The sequence below is a fragment of the Somniosus microcephalus genome, chromosome 22 (assembly GCF_052327205.1).
Source record: "Somniosus microcephalus isolate GS21.2 chromosome 22, FLI_Smic_1.0, whole genome shotgun sequence".
Classification (NCBI taxonomy): Eukaryota; Metazoa; Chordata; class Chondrichthyes; order Squaliformes; family Somniosidae; genus Somniosus; species Somniosus microcephalus.
Window position 1 is genome coordinate 20,356,679 of NC_141008.1, and position 18,995 is coordinate 20,375,673.

The 18,995-nt window shown below is 49.1% G+C and overlaps 1 protein-coding gene across 3 annotated transcripts in view; it reads left to right on the top strand.

Annotated features, from left to right (window-relative positions):
- The window catches only part of LOC147102088 (NADPH--cytochrome P450 reductase-like), a 137,263-nt gene that overhangs the window by 84,079 nt on the left and 34,189 nt on the right, over positions 1–18,995 (top strand). For all 3 annotated transcript variants that reach the window (XM_085964266.1, XM_085964264.1, XM_085964265.1), the window contains exons 7-9: positions 5,060–5,149; positions 5,760–5,858; positions 13,501–13,617. In XM_085964266.1, the coding sequence (XP_085820392.1) occupies positions 5,060–5,149; positions 5,760–5,858; positions 13,501–13,617 (306 nt within the window). The remainder of the gene's footprint in view (positions 1–5,059; positions 5,150–5,759; positions 5,859–13,500; positions 13,618–18,995) is intronic.

The window sequence follows — 18,995 nt, forward strand, 5'->3', positions numbered from 1 at the left end:
ACACATTTTTTAAAAGTTCGGGAATGTTTCTACTTTCAATGTGCTATTATCAAGTACAAGTTATTGCATTTTTGAAGGTGATCTCATCGAGTTTGGCTGGAAACCTTAATTAGGAGGGAAGTAAGTGGATACAGGGACTGGCTGCAGTTTTGCAGTTCATTTCTGAATGCTGAGATTGGGTTAATGAGGAGCAGGCTCTGAAATGCAGGCTTGCATTATAAAGAAAGAGAATTTACATTTATGTAGCACCTTTCACGATCTCGGGACGTTCTAAAGCACTTTACAGCCAATTAAGCATTTTTTTAAAAAGCGTAGTCACTGTTGTAATGTAATTATGTAAGTGCTGATTTGATTCCAAACAACAAACTGTGTGCTGGAGTGAGAAAGGATATTGTCATTACTGTGTAATTGTTGAGGACTTTGTCCTCTACTGATTTGAGGTGGTAAAGATTTCATTATTTCAGGAGAATTTACTGAAGAAAAATTAACTCCGTATGGTCTTTGCTCATCCAATTTGTGTAACTACTGAATTCTGTGTGCTTCATTTTGTTTCCATTTAATTGTGTATTAATATTTTTTGTTGCATTAGCCTTTAGAAGTTGGACTCTGCGTTTTGATATTCCATCACTTCAAAGACAGTGGTACCATAGTGCAAGACTGCAGTTAATCCAGTACACAGGTTGCCTGAATTGGGGAATTGTTAATTTTGTAGCTCATGGATCTCTGCAAATACCGATTTAAGAAAACGGGACAGCTTCTGGATTGTAGGGTCATAGAGTCATAGAGTCATAGAGTAATACAGCACGGATAGAGGCCCTTCGGCCCATCGTGTCCGCGCCGGCCATCAAGCCCTGTCTAATCTAATCCCATATTCCAGCATTTGGCCCGTAGCCTTGTATGCTATGGCATTTCAAGTGCACATCCAAATGCTTCTTAAATGTTGTGAGGGTTTCTGCCTCCACAACCCTTTCAGGCAGTGAGTTCCAGACTCCAACCACCCTCTGGGTGAAAAAGTTCTTTCTCAAATCCCCTCTAAACCTCCCGCCCTTTACCTTGAATCTATGCCCCCTAGTTATCGACCCCTCTACTAAGGGAAAAAGCTCCTCAGCATCCATCCTATCTATGCCCCTCATAATTTTGTACACCTCAATCATGTCCCCCCTCAGCCTCCTCAGCTCCAAGGAAAACAAACCCAACCTGCCCAGTCTCTCTTCATAGCTGAAGCGCTCCAGCCCTGGTAACATCCTGGTGAACCTCCTCTGCACCCTCTCTAACGCGATCACATCCTTCCTGTAGTGTGGCGACCAGAACTGCACACAATATTCCAGCTGTGGCCTAACCAGTGTTTTATACAGCTCCATCATAACCTCCTTGCTCTTATATTCAATGCCTCGGCTAATGAAGGCAAGTATCCCATATGCCTTTTTTACCACCTTATCCACCTGTTCCGCCGCCTTCAGGGATCTGTGTACTTGCACACCCAGATCCCTCTGACCCTCCGTCTTGCCTAGGGTCTTTCCATTCATTGTGTATTCCTTTGCCTTGTTAGTCCCCCCAAAGTGCATCACCTCGCACTTTTCCGGGTTAAATTCCATTTGCCACTGTTCCGCCCATCTGACCAACCCATCTATATCGTCCTGCAGACTGAGGCTACCCTCCTCGCTATTTACCACCCTACCAATTTTTGTATCATCCGCGAACTTACTGATCATACCCTTTACATTCATATCCAAGTCATTAATGTAGACCACAAACAGCAAGGGACCCAGCACCGATCCCTGTGGTACCCCACTGGCCACAGGCTTCCAGTCACAAAAACAACCTTCGACCATCACCCTCTGCCTTCTGCCACTAAGCCAGTTTTGTATCCAATGTGCCAAGGCACCCTGGATTCCATGGGCTCTTACCTTCTTGACCAGTCTCCTGTGCGGGACTTTATCGAAGGCCTTACTGAAATCCATGTATACCACATCCACTGCGTTACCCTCATCCACACACCTAGTCACCCCCTCAAAAAATTCAATCAAATTAGTCAGACATGATCTTCCCTTGACAAAGCCATGTTGACTATCCCTGATTAATCCTTGCCTCTCCAAGTGGAGACAAATTTTGTCCCTCAGGATTTTTTCCAATAATTTTCCTACCACTGATGTTAGGCTCACTGGCCTGTAGTTCCCCGGTTTTTCCCTACTACCCTTCTTGAATAATGGTACTACATTAGCGGTTCTCCAGTCCTCTGGCACATCCCCTGTGGCCAGAGAGGTCCTGAATATATGTGTTAGAGCCCCCGCAATCTCCTCCTTTGCCTCACACAGCAGCCTGGGATACATTTCATCCGGGCCTGGGGATTTATCCATTTTTAGGCCAGCTAAAACCGCCAATACCTCCCCCCGCTCGATGTTAATATGTTCGAGCATATCACAGTCCCCCCGCCCTATTTCTATGTCTACATCGTCCTTCTCCATAGTGAAAACAGACGCAAAAAATTCATTCAGAACCCCTCCTACATCTTCCGGCTCCACACACAGATTGCCACTTTTGTCCCTAATGGGCCCTATTTTTTCCCTAGTTATCCTCTTACCCTTAATATACTTATAAAACATCTTCGGATTTTCCTTTATTTTGCTTGCCAGTGTTATTTCATGGCCCCTCCTTGATCTCCTAATTTCTTTTTTAAGTATCCCCCTGCACTTTTTGTACTCCTCTAGGGCTTCCTCCGTCTTTAGCCTTTTGTATCTACCAAAAGCCCTCCTTTTTTTCCTAATCCATTCCCGTATATCCCCTGACATCCAAGGTTCCCTGTGGTTTTTGGAACCACCCTTGACCTTTACGGGAACATGTTGCCATTGTATGATCTCAATCTCCCTTCTGAAAGCCTCCCATTGCTCCGATGCGGATTTTCCTACAAGTAGCTGATCCCAGTCCATTTTGGCCAGATCCTGCCTTATCCTATTAAAATCGGCCTTCCCCCAATTTAGAACCTTTATTTCCGGCCCATCCCTGTCCTTTTCCATGGCCACCTTAAATCTTACCATATTATGGTCACTATCACCAAAGTGCTCACCTACTAGCACTTTTTCCACTTGGCCGGCCACATTCCCTAGAATTAGGTCCAGTACCGCCCCCTCTCTTGTAGGACTTTCTACATGCTGGCTCAAAAAGCTCTCCTGGATGCACTTTAAGAATTCTACACCCTCTGAGCCTTTCACACTCTGACTATCCCAGTTAATATTGGGGAAGTTGAAATCCCCCATTATTATTACCCTATTATTTGCACATTTCTCTGAGATTTGCCTACATATCTGTTCCTCTATCTCCCCCTGACTGTTTGGAGGCCTATAGTACACTCCCAGCAAAGTGCTTGCCCCCTTTTTGTTTTTAAGCTCCACCCATATGGCCTCATTGGAGGACCCTGCTAATATATCATCCCTCCTTACTGCAGTAATTGACTCCTTAATTAATATTGCGACACCCCCTCCTCTTATACCTCCCCCTCTGTCTCGCCTGAAGATTCTGTACCCCGGAATATTGAGCTGCCAGTCTTGCCCTTCCCTCAACCATGTCTCCGTGATAGCAACAATATCATACTCCCATGTGTTTATCAACACCTTCAGTTCATCCACCTTATTCGCAAGACTCCTTGCATTAAAATGATGCCATCCAGCCTTGCCCTTATATATTTGCCCTGTCTACCAAGCTGACTTGTTTTTTTCTCTATAATTGGCAGCACATCCCCCCCTATTTCAGCTCCCCTCTGTATCCCATCCCCCTGCCAAGTTAGTTTAAACCCCCCCCCCAACAGTGCTAGCAAACCTCCCCGCAAGGATATTTGTCCCGCTCTGGTTCAGGTGCAACCCGTCCGACTTGTACAAGTCCCACCTTTCCCAGAAGCAGGCCCAGTGATCCAGGAAAGTAAAACCCTCCCCCCTACACCAACTCTTTAGCCACGCATTCATCTGCTCTATCCTCCCATTCCTATACTTACTAGCACGTGGCACTGGGAGTAATCCAGAGATTACAACCTTTGAGGTCCTGCTCTTTAATCTGTTACCTAGCTCCCTAAATTCTTGATGCAGGACCTCATCCCTCTTTTTACCTATGTCGTTGGTACCAATGTGGACCACGACCATTGCCTGTTCACCCTCCCCCTCCAGAATGCCCTGCAGCCGCTCAGTGACATCCTTGACCCTGGCACCAGGGAGGCAACAAACCATCCTGGATTCACGTCTACGGCCACAGAAACGCCTATCTGTTCCCCTTACTATAGAATCCCCTACCACTATTGCTCTCCCACTCTTTTTCCCCCCTTCCTGGGCAGCAGGAGCACCCCCAGTGCCAGGAAGTTGGCTGCTGCTGCCTTCCCCTGGTGAGTCATCCCCCTCAACAGTATCCAAAGCGGTATACTTGTTTGAAAGGGGGATGCCCGCAGGGGTTCCCTGCACTACCTGCCTGCCTTTGTTGCTCCGCCTGATGGTCACCCCCTGTGCCGCCCTGCCCTGAGGCGTGAACAACTCGCTAAACGTGCTATCCACGAGCCTCTCAGCATCGCGCATGCTCCAAAATTCATCCACCTGCAGCTCGAGCGCCGCAATGCGGTCTGCAAGTAGCAATGCGGTCTGCATGGTTCGCTTTTATCAATTGCTGCATGACTGTTGTGGGGGCTAAAATTGTTCACTTAAAAAAATGTTTTGTTTTTAACCAAGGACACACAGTGATCACTTTTGAATTTAAAAAACAACCTTTTGTCGCCCCCTTGGGGAAAGCATCTTCCTCCCACGGATCAGAGTACAAGTCCGGTGTCATCCTGTCAGTCGAAAAAATGCCATACCACAGTGGCATCCAGTTCTGTTTCTGTGGGATGGTGCTCAGGCCGGATCGACCAGTGTCCCTCCACTGCTAGATACCTGACACACTATAATAAGGCGGCAGTATGTAGTGTGGCATTTGTTCAGCACACACCATGTCATCTCATTTAATGTAATTCTGGGATTATAACTCATGAACACTGACATGGATTTGCAGTATAATTAAATCTGGGATTTATTTTTTTACCGGTTAGCCTGGAGGAGGATTTCATCATGTGGCGGGAGCAGTTCTGGCCGGCAGTGTGTGAGCACTTTGGAGTGGAAGCAACCGGCGACGATTCCAGGTGAGTGTCCCTTTAAGAATAGCATAGGTCCGTTTACATTAGCCTGGGTAAATTCTTCAATTTGTCAGTCACTCTGGAAACCGCTGGACAGTGGAGAACAGAATAGAACTGCTGATCCTAGTCAGCACCGGCTAAGAGTTTTACTCTTGCATCCAAAATAATTCATGTGAACCTGGTGTGGTCAATTTACTTCAGTAGAACATTTGTCTATCTGACTCTTTTATCCTTTAATGATTGTTACCTATGATCGTTAGTATAGGCAGAATCACTGTAACCCATAAGGAGCAGTATTAACTCTGCTAGGGTGAGTGGATACCAAATACTGACATTTGGTTGTACACAATGCTGTCTTCTGTGAACTGCAGTCGTGACTAGTGGCAACAGTGATGCAACAGAAACAAGTCCCAGGCCGTCAGCTGCTTTCCTGGTTACGGATTGTTAGTGAAATTGTCACTGACTATCGGTTCCAATGTGGAAGCTTGGAGTAGCTACTTTAATAACTCGATAACTAAGACTAGTTTATCACACAGCACCTGCAAAGGATATAAGCTGTTCATGTAGTGCTGTGTGGTTCCATTTTAAAAGTAACATTGCACTTATTGCTCTTCAGCATCCGTCAGTATGAGCTAGTGGTGCATAACGACATTAACATGAATAAAGTCTACATCGGAGAGATGGGACGGCTAAAAGCCTTCGAAACTCAGAAACCGTAAGTGTGTTTTTTGCAATGTGCTTACAGTTGTCGCTGCTTTGTGTTACAAAAATAAGCTGACTTTATTTCAGTGTGATTTCACAAACAATAACTCTAATTTCAATACATCCAAGAAAGAAAACTAGCTGTCCTCCTGCCTGTATCCAAATCTATTCCACTTATTGTTACTGATTAACTTATTTGGCCCAGCAACTCACTGTCATCTTGTTTCTGACAGTTGCTGAATTTGCAACAGAACCAGTGCCACAATCGGCTTGTGAAGATAAGGATCCTAAACTCTGCTTTCTCTTTTCTGAAGAAAACAGTCATCTTTTTGTGAAGTCGTTAGGCTAACCCACTACAGGAAACTTTCTGGTATCCGGCACTGACGGGACCGAGCTGGTGCCGTACCATCAAAACTGCCGTACCAACCAGCGCCAATGTTAAAACATGGAGCTTTTCAGCTCCGTGTGAATCAACAAACCCTGTTGCTTAGCAACAGCTTCAAAACAGTCCGGGCAGCTTAAAAGCGTCTCTGTAGCTAAGCAACAGCTTCAGCCAGACGCTTGCAGAGCCTGACTGGAAAAAAAAAAAGCAACGAGAAGTAAAAAAACTTATAGGAAACGGCTCCTGAATTTTGCCGGTAGATAGAGCTTTCCGGACATTTAACCTCCGGTTAAACGAAAGTTTCCTGTAATTAGGCAGGATACCAAAGAGTTGCATGCAGGTTAATCCATACTTGTGCCTTTATGTAACACCTCTTGCGCCTCACAGTGCTCTACTTTTCAAGATGAACTGTACTTTTCAGGAAGTACTTCCAAGTTAAGCTCTCTCTTCCCACCCATGCCGACTCCTTCCAAATACTTTACATTTGAGAGAAAATTGCTTGCCATTTCCCTTACTTGGAAAATTCTCAAAACCATCGACAACAGGATGAGACACTAACAGGCTGTTACAGACTCCTGTTGTGGATAGTTTGACATTTTATAATTCCTGAACTAGCAGGGCTAGATGACCAAAAACAAGTGAAAGAATAGCTCAAGATCCTTAGAACTCCCAGCACAAGGGTTGGAGGGAAAAGTGCTGAAGTTCTTGGCGTTCTGCACACTTTGGCACATTGGATCCAAAATTGGCTTAGAGGCAGGAGGCAGAGGGTGATGGTCGAAAGTTGTTTTTGTGACTGGAAGCCTGTGTGCAGTGGTGTACCGCAGGGATCGGTGCTGGGTCCTTTGCTGTTTGTAGTGTACATTTATGATTTAGATATGAATGTAGGAGGTATGATCAGTAAGTTCGCAGATGACACGAAAATTGGTGGAGTGGTAAATAGCGAGGAGGGAAGCCTCGGGCTACAGGACGATATAGACGGGTTGGTTAGATGGGCAGAACAGTGGCAAATGGAATTTAACCCTGAAAAGTGTGAGGTGATGCATTTTGGGAGGACTAACAAGGCAAGGGAATACACAATGAATGGTAGGACCCTAGGAAGGACAGAGGATCAGAGGGACCTTGATGTGCATGTACATAGATCCCTGAAGGCAGCAGGACAGGTAGATAAGGTGGTTAAAAAGGCATATGGGATACTTGCCTTCATTAGCTGAGGCATAGAATATAAGAGCAGGGAGGTTATGATGGAGCTGTACAAAACGCTAGTTAGGCCACAGCTGGAATACTGTGTGCAGTTCTGGTCGCCACACTATAGGAGGGATGTGATTGCATTGGAGAGAGTGCAGAGGAGATTCACCAGGATGTTACCTGGGCTGGAACGCTTCAGCTATGAAGAGAGACTGGACAGGCTGGGGTTGTTTTCCTTAGAGCAGAGAAGGCTGAGGGGGGACCTGATTGAGGTGTACAAAATTATGAGGGGCGTAGATAGAAAGGAACTTTTCCCCTCAGTAGAGGGGTGAATAATCAGGGGGCATAGTTTCAAGATAAGGGGCAGGAGGTTTAGAGGGGATTTGAGGAAAAACTTTTTCACCCAGAGGGTGGTTGGAATCTGGAACTCACTGCCTGAAAGGGTGGTAGAGGCAGGAACCCTCACAACATTCAAGAAGCATTTAGATGAGCACTTGAAACGCCATAGCATACAAGGCTACGGGCCAAGTGCTGGAAAATGGGAGTAGAATAGACAGGGCTTGATGGCCAGCACGGACACGATGGGCCGAAGGGCCTCTTTCTGTGCTGTATAACTCTATGGGGGAGAAATTGGGTGAGTAGCGCCACCTGTTGGCGCCTAAAGAGGCAGTCAGTGGCTGCGTCTCCGGCGATATTCAGTAGGGGCGCTAATTGTGGCGTTAGGCATTTGCGCTGCGCCGCCACCGATGACGTCATCGGTGTGCACAGTGCCCCGTTCGCGATATTTGGTAGCGAACGCCGCAGTTGCGCCGCTCGCTACCCGCGCCCGGTTCACGGGGCCTTACTGTGCCGGCAGCAGCGCAAGTTAAGGTGGAGGTGCGGGGCGGCCGCTTTTTCGGCGGCCGCCTGCCAGCACCTCCGTCCCCGGCCTCCTAACCCCCCCCCGCGGCATTGCCGGCTGTTTCCCCGAGAGCCCGGCACTTCTCCTTGGTGCCGGGCTCGTTTGCCGGCACTTGTGAGCGGGGATCGCGCTGTTGCAGGCACCGCCCCCTTAACAGTGGGAGGAAGGCCTGCAGTACCGCAGCGTGTGGCGCTGCGGCACGTTGCGCTGCGATAATCAGTTTCAGCGCCCTAAGAGGGACGCGGAGCGCCTCGAGCCTCGCCCCGTCTCCCTCGAGGGGCACTGAAACTGAATTTCTGGCGATCGGTATCACTCCGATCGCTGCGCTAAATCCTGCGCTCGGGTGACTTTTGCGCTACTTTGGCGCCCCAACCCAATTTCTAGGCCTATGACTCTACCTCTCTTGGTCCTCTGCTGCTCATCTCTAAACACATCATACCAGCTCAGTAAATTGGATTAAAGTCTGATTAAAAATGTGTTCTTCTGCACGAGAGTTGCTTTCGAGAATAATTGAATTCAGATCTGTTCCCAACCTGTTTGAAGACCTTTAAGCAGTATTATAGTATTTCAGTAAACCTTTACTTCCACTTAATACATTTAAAGTATTTGTAATGGGTTAAATGCATTTCCAGGACTGGTTTGCATATAAAACATTCCTTACTAGTCATTTACTAGTTAAAACCGTTTGAAGTGACTGAAATAGCTACAGAATAGGCCGGGTGGGAAACCAAGCCGTTGATTTTGCTGCACATCTGCTTCTGTAAACAACTTGGTAAAGTTAAACGCTTGGATTTTCACCAAACTTCAAGAGCGATTTTCCCCAGTAGAGCCCCAGGATTCTTTTCCAAAAGTTATCTGCTCCAAATTTTAAATGCCTGAAGACATTGAACACTCGAACATCAGATGCATCAATGCCAAACTCCGCAGGAGAGAGACTCTCACCACATCTCTTGTTTCTTTTTGTTAGGAGGTGAATTATTTGATCAAAATGTGACGGGCTTCTTTGGTGTAATGGCCCTTTGTTTCTGAACCATTTTGTTTTCTACCTGGAAAATGCACCTAGATACTTTTGCAAGTGATAAACCTGTGACCTCTTAAGTACAATGCTCCATTAGATTTGAATTGGATGTGAGGAATTTGTAGCTTTGGCTGTGGTTTGCTACATGCAGCGAGATCCTGGCCACAGCCATTTAACCGTATGGCTAGCAAATGCAGGATGTTTCCCCAGAGGAAAGGAATGAGATTGCAGACAGACTCGGACATGCCCATTCTCACAGGGCACGTAGACATTAGCTGTAAAGATGCATTAGCAATCCAGAACTCTGCTGTCCGTATCTTAACTCCCACCAATGTGCTTGCTGACCTATATTGACTTCCAGTCCGACAATACCTTAATTTTGACATTCTCATCCATCTGTTCAAATCCCTCCATGGCCTCGCCCCCTCCCTATCTCTAATATCCTCCAGCTCTACAATCCTCCAAGATCTCTGGACTGGAGAGTGGTGAGATTCGTGGTGGGAGTCACTGCCATATTGGAGTGGCTGGAGCAGATAGCATTGATGCATTTAAGGAAAGGCTTGATGCATACATGAGGGAAAAGGGAAAAGAGGGATACAGGGCAGGGTGGGAAGAGGCTCATGTGGAGTATAAATACAGGTATGGACCAGTTGGGCTGAATGGCCTGTTTCTATGCTGTAGCTTCTATGTAATTCTACTTGTATATTCTGACATTTATGCCTACAGTATGCCGAACGTGTAAGGAGTCTCATTTGCCCTGTTTCCATCAACAGTACGCTGTTTTCATATTTATTGAACATCTGTTTGCATATTATAGTCTCCATGTCTGTGGTACTATGGAAACAGCTGAATTGATCTAAGCTGATTGCATTAAATCGTTGTAAAGGCATCACTGAGCGGAAAGGGTAGCAAGGTCTGTTCACTACTGGCTGTCTCAGTCTGGCCTGTTCCATACATTTCACATTTTAAATATGAGTAGGCGTTGAAAATGTCTCTTGATAAACTGATTTATACTTTGAGTGGGAATATTAGAATCACAATAGTCTCTTGTTTAAATAGTGATTAGTCATTCACTAGGATATTTCAATCTACAGCAACCTTATTGAGTAATACCCTGTGAATAATTTAAAATCTATTGTGGCTTCCACTGGGATGCTGTATGGCTGGCATTTCTGAGCCTAGGTGCCGAAAAATGGATCGCAAATTTCCTCCGAATTGCTGCCCCGCCGTAAATTCACCAGAAGTGCGAGGGGTATCTCTGGAAAATTCTCAGCCAAGATGTTCACTAGTGTGTCAGATGGTAGATAGACAACAGATTGGTTACTAAACTGAGGAAGATACTATGATTGTGAAAGACCATTTCCATGGTGTGGGTGCGGGAGTGGGGTCGATTAAGTTGGGAAAACGCGCAAAGCCTACAGGAGCCACCTGAGTCTCGCATATGAAAACAGAGCAAGCATTATGATAATCTTATGTTAAGTGTTGGCTTGGTTCAGTTGGTAGCATACTTGACTTTAGTTCAAGCCCCACTATAGATGAACACGTGATCTAGCTTGACACTTCAGAGCAGTACTGAGAGAATGCCGTCTTTCTGATGAAGCATTAAACCAAGGCCCTGTCTGCCTGTTCAGATGGTCATAAAAATCCCGTGGCACTTTATCAAAGAGTAGGGGGTTGTCGTCTGTTTCCTTCCCCCCCCCCCCCCCCCGATGTCCCAGCCAACATTTCTTCTTCCCCCCCCCCCCCCCCCCCCGACCAACACCACTAAAATAGATTAACCATTCATTCATAGCATTGCTGTTTGTGGGATCTTGCTGTGTGCTGTGGCTGCCTCCTTTCTCTATCTTACAACAGTGACTGCATTTCAAAAAGTAATTTATTTGGAGGACATAAGATTATTTGAAGTTTTTAAAAATATTTTACAGCTGTGACGGTTTTCTGCTTTTTCAGATGTTATATTTCCAAATGAAGCCCGAGAAATCCTTGACGTACTCTTGTATTTTCAATGATTTTGGTTTTTTTTTGAAAAACCGCTGCAGTCTACAGAGTTAACCTCCAGGTCATAATGAGAGACTGTCACTTGAGATGCAAAAGGCATTTAAAGGAGACGAGTGCAGGACAAAGATTAACTTCATACACTGATGCTACATTTATATTTTGTAGTCTTGTTGAGTGAAATAACTGGTTTAACTGTAGCGCATTTATGTGGGCATATTGTATTCACACCTTTTTTTTCCAAGGGTTCTCCAGACAACCTTTGCGAGTAGTTAAACCAAATTTACACCGATACCTTTTCTATCACTTCCTTTACTGATTCATTTTCTTCTGCAGTATAAGCACCATAAGATTTTGCCTGCACTCCAAACATAATCAAGAATTTCGAACTCTTAGTCTTCAGTTGCACTAGAAAATTTAATATATTTGAAAAGCTGAATTAATGCTACGATGGTATGGCTGGATATCGGGCTGGCAGTATTGAAGGCCCACTGCAAGAGTTCCCCTGCTCTAATGTTGGACTCCAAAGTGCAAATTTGTGTCCATATTCCCCAGCTGAGGCATTGCAGGTCTCGGTGACATATTAGGAGAACGCACCAGCTGGAAACCATATTGCTCAGTCAGTCATAGAATGGCACTGGCAGATGCCTGGTAAATGGGTCACTTGTGTAGGAATATGGTGTGTTACATGACCAGCACAAATGAGAGAGAGGGAGAGAGAGAGAAAAGGATGATAAAACAGTAACAAGTATTGTGTGCAGTTTTGGTCGCCTTACCTGAGGAAGGACGTTCTTGCCATGGAAGGAGTGCAGCGAAGATTCACCAGGCTGATAACCTGGGATGGTAGGAATGACGTATGAGGAGAGATTGTGTCGATTGGGCTTATACTCACTGGAGTTCAGAAGATTGAGAGGGGATCTCATCGAAACCTATAAAATTCTGTCAGGCCTGGACAGACTAGATGCAGGAAGGATGTTTATGATGGCCGGGGAGTCCAGAACCAGGGGTCATAGTCTAAGGATAAGGGGTAAGCCATTTAGGACTGAAATGAGGAGGAATTTCTTCACCCAGAGAGTGGTGAACCTGTGGAATTCTCTGCCACAGAGGGCGGTGGAGGCCAAGTCATTAAATATATTCAAGAAAGAGTTGGATATATTTCTTAAGGCTAAAGGGATCAAGGGATATGGGGAGAAGGCAGGGACAGGGTACTGAATTTGGATGATCAGCCATGATCTCATTGAATGGCGGAGCAGGCTCGAAGGGCCGAATGGCCTACTCCTGTTCCTATCTTCTATGTTTCTATTTGTATAGTAGTCCTAACTGATGCACTGTTTCTCAATTTGAGAATAACTTTTTTTTAAATTAAGATGAAGAATGGTGGTGGAAGCAGATTCAGTGCTAACTTTCATAAAGGAATCGGATATATACTTAAAGTAAAAGAAATTGCAGGGCTAAGGGGAAAGAGCTGGAGAGCGGTTGAATTGGAGAGCTGTTTCCAAGAGCCGGCACAGGCACAATGGGCTGAATAGTCTCCTTCGGTGCTAAAACCCATGGTAGAGGGCACCAGCAAGGTTGGAGTAGGAGAGAAGACTAAGTCAAGGAATATGGGCTAGAACATGTGAAGCTTGAATTTTAAAAGCCTGTAGATGTCGGGAACGGTGACATAGCGGTTATGTTACTGCACTAGTAATCCAGAGACCTCGACTAATGATCCGGAGACGTGAGTTCAAATCCCACCATGGCAGCTGGGGAATTTTAGTTCAATTAAATAAATCTGGAATAAAAAGCTAGCATCAGTGATGACCATGAAACTACTGGATTGTCATAAAAACCCATCTCGTTCACTAATGTCCTTTTAGGGAAGGAAATCTGCCATCCTTACCTGTAATGTGACTCCAGACCCACAGCAATGTGGTTGACTCTTAACTGCCCTCTGAAATAGCCTAGCAAGCCACTCGAAGGCAATTAGGGATACGCAATAAATGCTGGCCTCGTCAGCGACGCCTACATCCCGTGAACTAATTTTTAAAAATTGTAGTAAGAAGGGAAGAGTGAGGGAGGTACGTTTATTCCTGGCACTGAATAAAAAGACTGCTGGGATAATGCATTTTTGAAATTTCCAGCAGAAATATTGAGCAATGTTTATTTTATAACTGCTGTTATTTCCAACTTAGGCCTTTTGATGCAAAGAATCCATTTTTGGCATCTGTGATAGTGAACCGGAAGCTGAATAAAGGAGGTGATCGGCACCTCATGCACCTGGAGCTGGACATCAGTGGCTCAAAGATTAGGTAAAGTATGAAGAGCTTTCAGTATTTGGCACTGGTTTCTTCACACAATGAATCCCCTTTTGGTTCTTGTTGAATATGAATTGGTTTCATAAACCTAGCAATGAGAAACTCGTCCAGTACTTCAATAAGAGGGCAGTCAGAAAAGAGGTGTGATCCATAAGAAATGCAGATGGTCTTGAAACAGTGGGTGAGCATAGGATGGTTAATATTCAGAATGATTATTTTCTCCAAGTCTTCACAAGGAAAGTCATGATTAACATGTCCCCAAGCAGAAATAATTTAAACCAAATTAATGACTTCCACATAAATGAGCTGGAAGTGTTTGATGGGCTGCTCTGTGTAAAATAATGGAATTATCCAGGGTAAACTTGAGGATTATCTGTACAATGAGAGTCTAATGAATAGCAGTCAACGTGAATTAAGAAGGGGAAGTTCCTACCTGAACAACTTCCTCAACTTAGGAAGTGGCAACCCAAGTGGACCCTGGAAAGCCCTATTACGTGGTGTATCTCCACTTCTAAAAGGCATTTCATACAAAAGGTTGTTAGTTAAACTCAAACTGTGGGGTACAGTGTAAAAATGGCTGATGGGTAGAAAACAGCAGGCACTTGTTGGGAGTTATGTCGGGTTTGTGGATTTGGGGGGGGAGAGAGTACGGAATGGATGGCGGTGGGGAGAGAGTACGGAATGGATGAGGGGGAGAGAGTACGGAATGGATGAGGGGGAGAGAGTACGGAATGGATGGCGAGGGAGAGAGTACGGAATGGATGGCGGGGGAGAGAGTACGGAATGGATGGCGGTGGGGAGAGAGTACGGAATGGATGGCGGGGGAAAGAGTACGGAATGGATGGCGAGGGAGAGAGTACGGAATGGATGGAGGGGGAGAGAGTACGGAATGGATGGCGGGGGAGAGAGTACGGAATGGATGGCGGGGGGGAGAGAGTACGGAATGGATGGCGGGGGGAGAGAGTACGGAATGGATGGCGGGGGGGAGAGTACGGAATGGATGGTGGGGGAGAGAGTACGGAATGGATGGTGGGGGAGAGAGTACGGAATGGATGGGGGGGGAGAGAGTACGGAATGGATGGCGGTGGGGAGAGAGTACGGAATGGATGAGGGGGAGAGAGTACGGAATGGATGGCGAGGGAGAGAGTACGGAATGGATGGCGGTGGGGAGAGAGTACGGAATGGATGGCGAGGGAGAGAGTACGGAATGGATGGCGGGGGAAAGAGTACGGAATGGATGGCGGGGGGGAGAGTACGGAATGGATGGCGAGGGAGAGAGTACGGAATGGATGGCGGGGGGAGAGAGTACGGAATGGATGGCGGGGGGGAGAGTACGGAATGGATGGCGAGGGAGAGAGTACGGAATGGATGGCGGGGGGGAGAGTACGGAATGGATGGCGAGGGAGAGAGTACGGAATGGATGGCGGGGGAGAGAGTACGGAATGGATGGCGGGGGGAGAGAGTACGGAATGGATGGCGAGGGAGAGAGTACGGAATGGATGGCGGGGGAGAGAGTACGGAATGGATGGCGAGGGAGAGAGTACGGAATGGATGGCGGGGGAGAGAGTACGGAATGGATGGGGGGGAGAGAGTACGGAATGGATGGCGGGGGGAGAGAGTACGGAATGGATGGCGGGGGGGAGAGTACGGAATGGATGGCGGGGGGAGAGAGTACGGAATGGATGGCGGGGGGGAGAGTACGGAATGGATGGTGGGGGAGAGAGTACGGAATGGATGGTGGGGGAGAGAGTACGGAATGGGTGGTGGGGGGGAGAGTACGGAATGGATGGTGGGGAGAGAGTACGGAATGGATGGTGGGGGGGAGAGAGTACGGAATGGATGGCGGGGGGAGAGAGTACGGAATGGATGGCGGGGGGGAGAGTACGGAATGGATGGTGGGGGAGAGAGTACGGAATGGATGGTGGGGGGGAGAGAGTACGGAATGGATGGCGGGGGGAGAGAGTACGGAATGGATGGCGGTGGGGAGAGAGTACGGAATGGATGGCGGGGGGAGAGAGTACGGAATGGATGGCGGGGGAGAGAGTACGGAATGGATGGCGGTGGGGAGAGTACGGAATGGATGGCGGTGGGGAGAGAGTACGGAATGGATGGCGGGGGAGAGAGTACGGAATGGATGGCGGGGGAGAGAGTACGGAATGGATGGCGGGGGGAGAGAGTACGGAATGGATGGCGGGGGAGAGAGTACGGAATGGATGGCGGGGGAGAGAGTACGGAATGGATGGCGGGGGAGAGAGTACGGAATGGATGGCGAGGGAGAGAGTACGGAATGGATGGCGGTGGGGAGAGTACGGAATGGATGGCGGGGGGAGAGAGTACGGAATGGATGGCGGTGGGGAGAGTACGGAATGGATGGCGGTGGGGAGAGAGTACGGAATGGATGGCGGGGGAGAGAGTACGGAATGGATGGCGGGGGGGGAGTGTACGGAATGGATGGCGGTGGGGAGAGTACGGAATGGATGGCGGGGGGGAGAGTACGGAATGGATGGCGGTGGGGAGAGAGTACGGAATGGATGGCGGGGGAGAGAGTACGGAATGGATGGCGGGGGAGAGAGTACGGAATGGATGGCGGGGGGAGAGAGTACGGAATGGATGGCGGGGGAGAGAGTACGGAATGGATGGCGAGGGAGAGAGTACGGAATGGATGGCGGTGGGGAGAGTACGGAATGGATGGCGGGGGAGAGAGTACGGAATGGATGGCGGGGGAGAGAGTACGGAATGGATGGCGGTGGGGAGAGAGTACGGAATGGATGGCGGGGGAGAGAGAGTACGGAATGGATGGCGAGGGAGAGAGTACGGAATGGATGGCGGTGGGGAGAGTACGGAATGGATGGCGAGGGAGAGAGTACGGAATGGATGGCGAGGGAGAGAGTACGGAATGGATGGCGGGGGAGAGAGTACGGAATGGATGGCGGGGGAGAGAGTACGGAATGGATGGCGGGGGGGAGAGAGTACGGAATGGATGGCGGGGGGGAGAGAGTACGGAATGGATGGCGGCGGAGAGAGTACGGAATGGATGGCGGGGGAGAGAGTACGGAATGGATGGCGGGGGAGAGAGTACGGAATGGATGGAGGGGGAGAGAGTACGGAATGGATGGCGGGGGAGAGAGTACGGAATGGATGGCGGGGGGGAGAGAGTACGGAATGGATGAGGGGGAGAGAGTACGGAATGGATGGCGGGGGAGAGAGTACGGAATGGATGGCGGGGGGAGAGAGTACGGAATGGATGGCGGGGGGGGGAGAGAGTACGGAATGGATGGCGAGGGAGAGAGTACGGAATGGATGGCGAGGGAGAGAGTACGGAATGGATGGCGAGGGAGAGAGTACGGAATGGATGGCGGGGGAGAGAGTACGGAATGGATGGCGGGGGCGAGAGAGTACGGAATGGATGGCGAGGGAGAGAGTACAGAATGGATGGCGAGGGAGAGAGTACGGAATGGATGGCGAGGGAGAGAGTACGGAATGGATGGCGGGGGGAGAGAGTACGGAATGGATGGCGAGGGAGAGAGTACGGAATGGATGGCGGGGGGAGAGAGTACGGAATGGATGGCGAGGGAGAGAGTACGGAATGGATGGCGAGGGAGAGAGTACGGAATGGATGGCGGGGGGAGAGAGTACGGAATGGATGGCGAGGGAGAGAGTACGGAATGGATGGCGGGGGAGAGAGTACGGAATGGATGGCGGGGGAGAGAGTACGGAATGGATGGCGGGGGAGAGAGTACGGAATGGATGGCGGTGGGGAGAGAGTACGGAATGGATGGCGGGGGAGAGAGAGTACGGAATGGATGGCGGTGGGGAGAGTACGGAATGGATGGCGGGGGAGAGAGTACGGAATGGATGGCGGTGGGGAGAGAGTACGGAATGGATGGCGGGGGAGAGAGTACGGAATGGATGGCGGGGGGGGGAGAGAGTACGGAATGGATGGCGAGGGAGAGAGTACGGAATGGATGGCGAGGGAGAGAGTACGGAATGGATGGCGAGGGAGAGAGTACGGAATGGATGGCGGGGGAGAGAGTACGGAATGGATGGCGGGGGCGAGAGAGTACGGAATGGATGGCGAGGGAGAGAGTACAGAATGGATGGCGAGGGAGAGAGTACGGAATGGATGGCGAGGGAGAGAGTACGGAATGGATGGCGGGGGAGAGAGTACGGAATGGATGGCGGGGGAGAGAGTACGGAATGGATGGCGGGGGAGAGAGAGTACGGAATGGATGGCGGTGGGGAGAGAGTACGGAATGGATGGCGGGGGAGAGAGTACGGAATGGATGGCGGGGGAGAGAGTACGGAATGGATGGAGGGGGAGAGAGTACGGAATGGATGGCGGTGGGGAGAGTACGGAATGGATGGCGGGGGGGAGAGTACGGAATGGATGGCGGGGGAGAGAGTACGGAATGGATGGCGGGGGAGAGAGTACGGAATGGATGGCGGGGAGAGAGTACGGAATGGCTGGCGGGGGGGAGAGAGTACGGAATGGATGGCGAGGGAGAGAGTACGGAATGGATGGCGAGGGAGAGAGTACGGAATGGATGGCGAGGGAGAGAGTACGGAATGGATGGCGGGGGAGAGAGTACGGAATGGATGGCGGGGGGGAGAGAGTACGGAATGGATGGCGAGGGAGAGAGTACGGAATGGATGGCGAGGGAGAGAGTACGGAAAGGATGGCGAGGGAGAGAGTACGGAATGGATGGCGGGGGAGAGAGTACGGAATGGATGGCGGGGGAGAGAGTACGGAATGGATGGCGGGGGAGAGTACGGAATGGATGGCGGGGGAGAGAGTACGGAATGGATGGCGGGGGAGAGAGTACGGAATGGATGGCGGGGGAGAGAGTACGGAATGGATGGCGGGGGGGAGAGAGTACAGAATGGATGGCGAGGGAGAGAGTACGGAATGGATGGCGAGGGAGAGAGTACGGAATGGATGGCGGGGGAGAGAGTACGGAATGGATGGCGGTGGGGAGAGAGTACGGAATGGATGGCGGGGGGGAGAGTACGGAATGGATGGCGGGGGAGAGAGAGTACGGAATGGATGGCGGGGTAGAGAGTACGGAATGGATGGCGGGGGGAGAGAGTACGGAATGGATGGCGGGGGAGAGAGTACGGAATGGATGGCGGGGGGGAGAGAGTACAGAATGGATGGCGAGGGAGAGAGTACGGAATGGATGGCGGGGGAGAGAGAGTACAGAATGGATGGCGAGGGAGAGAGTACGGAATGGATGGCGGGGGAGAGAGTACGGAATGGATGGCGGTGGGGAGAGAGTACGGAATGGATGGCGGGGGAGAGAGAGTACGGAATGGATGGCGGGGTAGAGAGTACGGAATGGATGGCGGGGGGAGAGAGTACGGAATGGATGGCG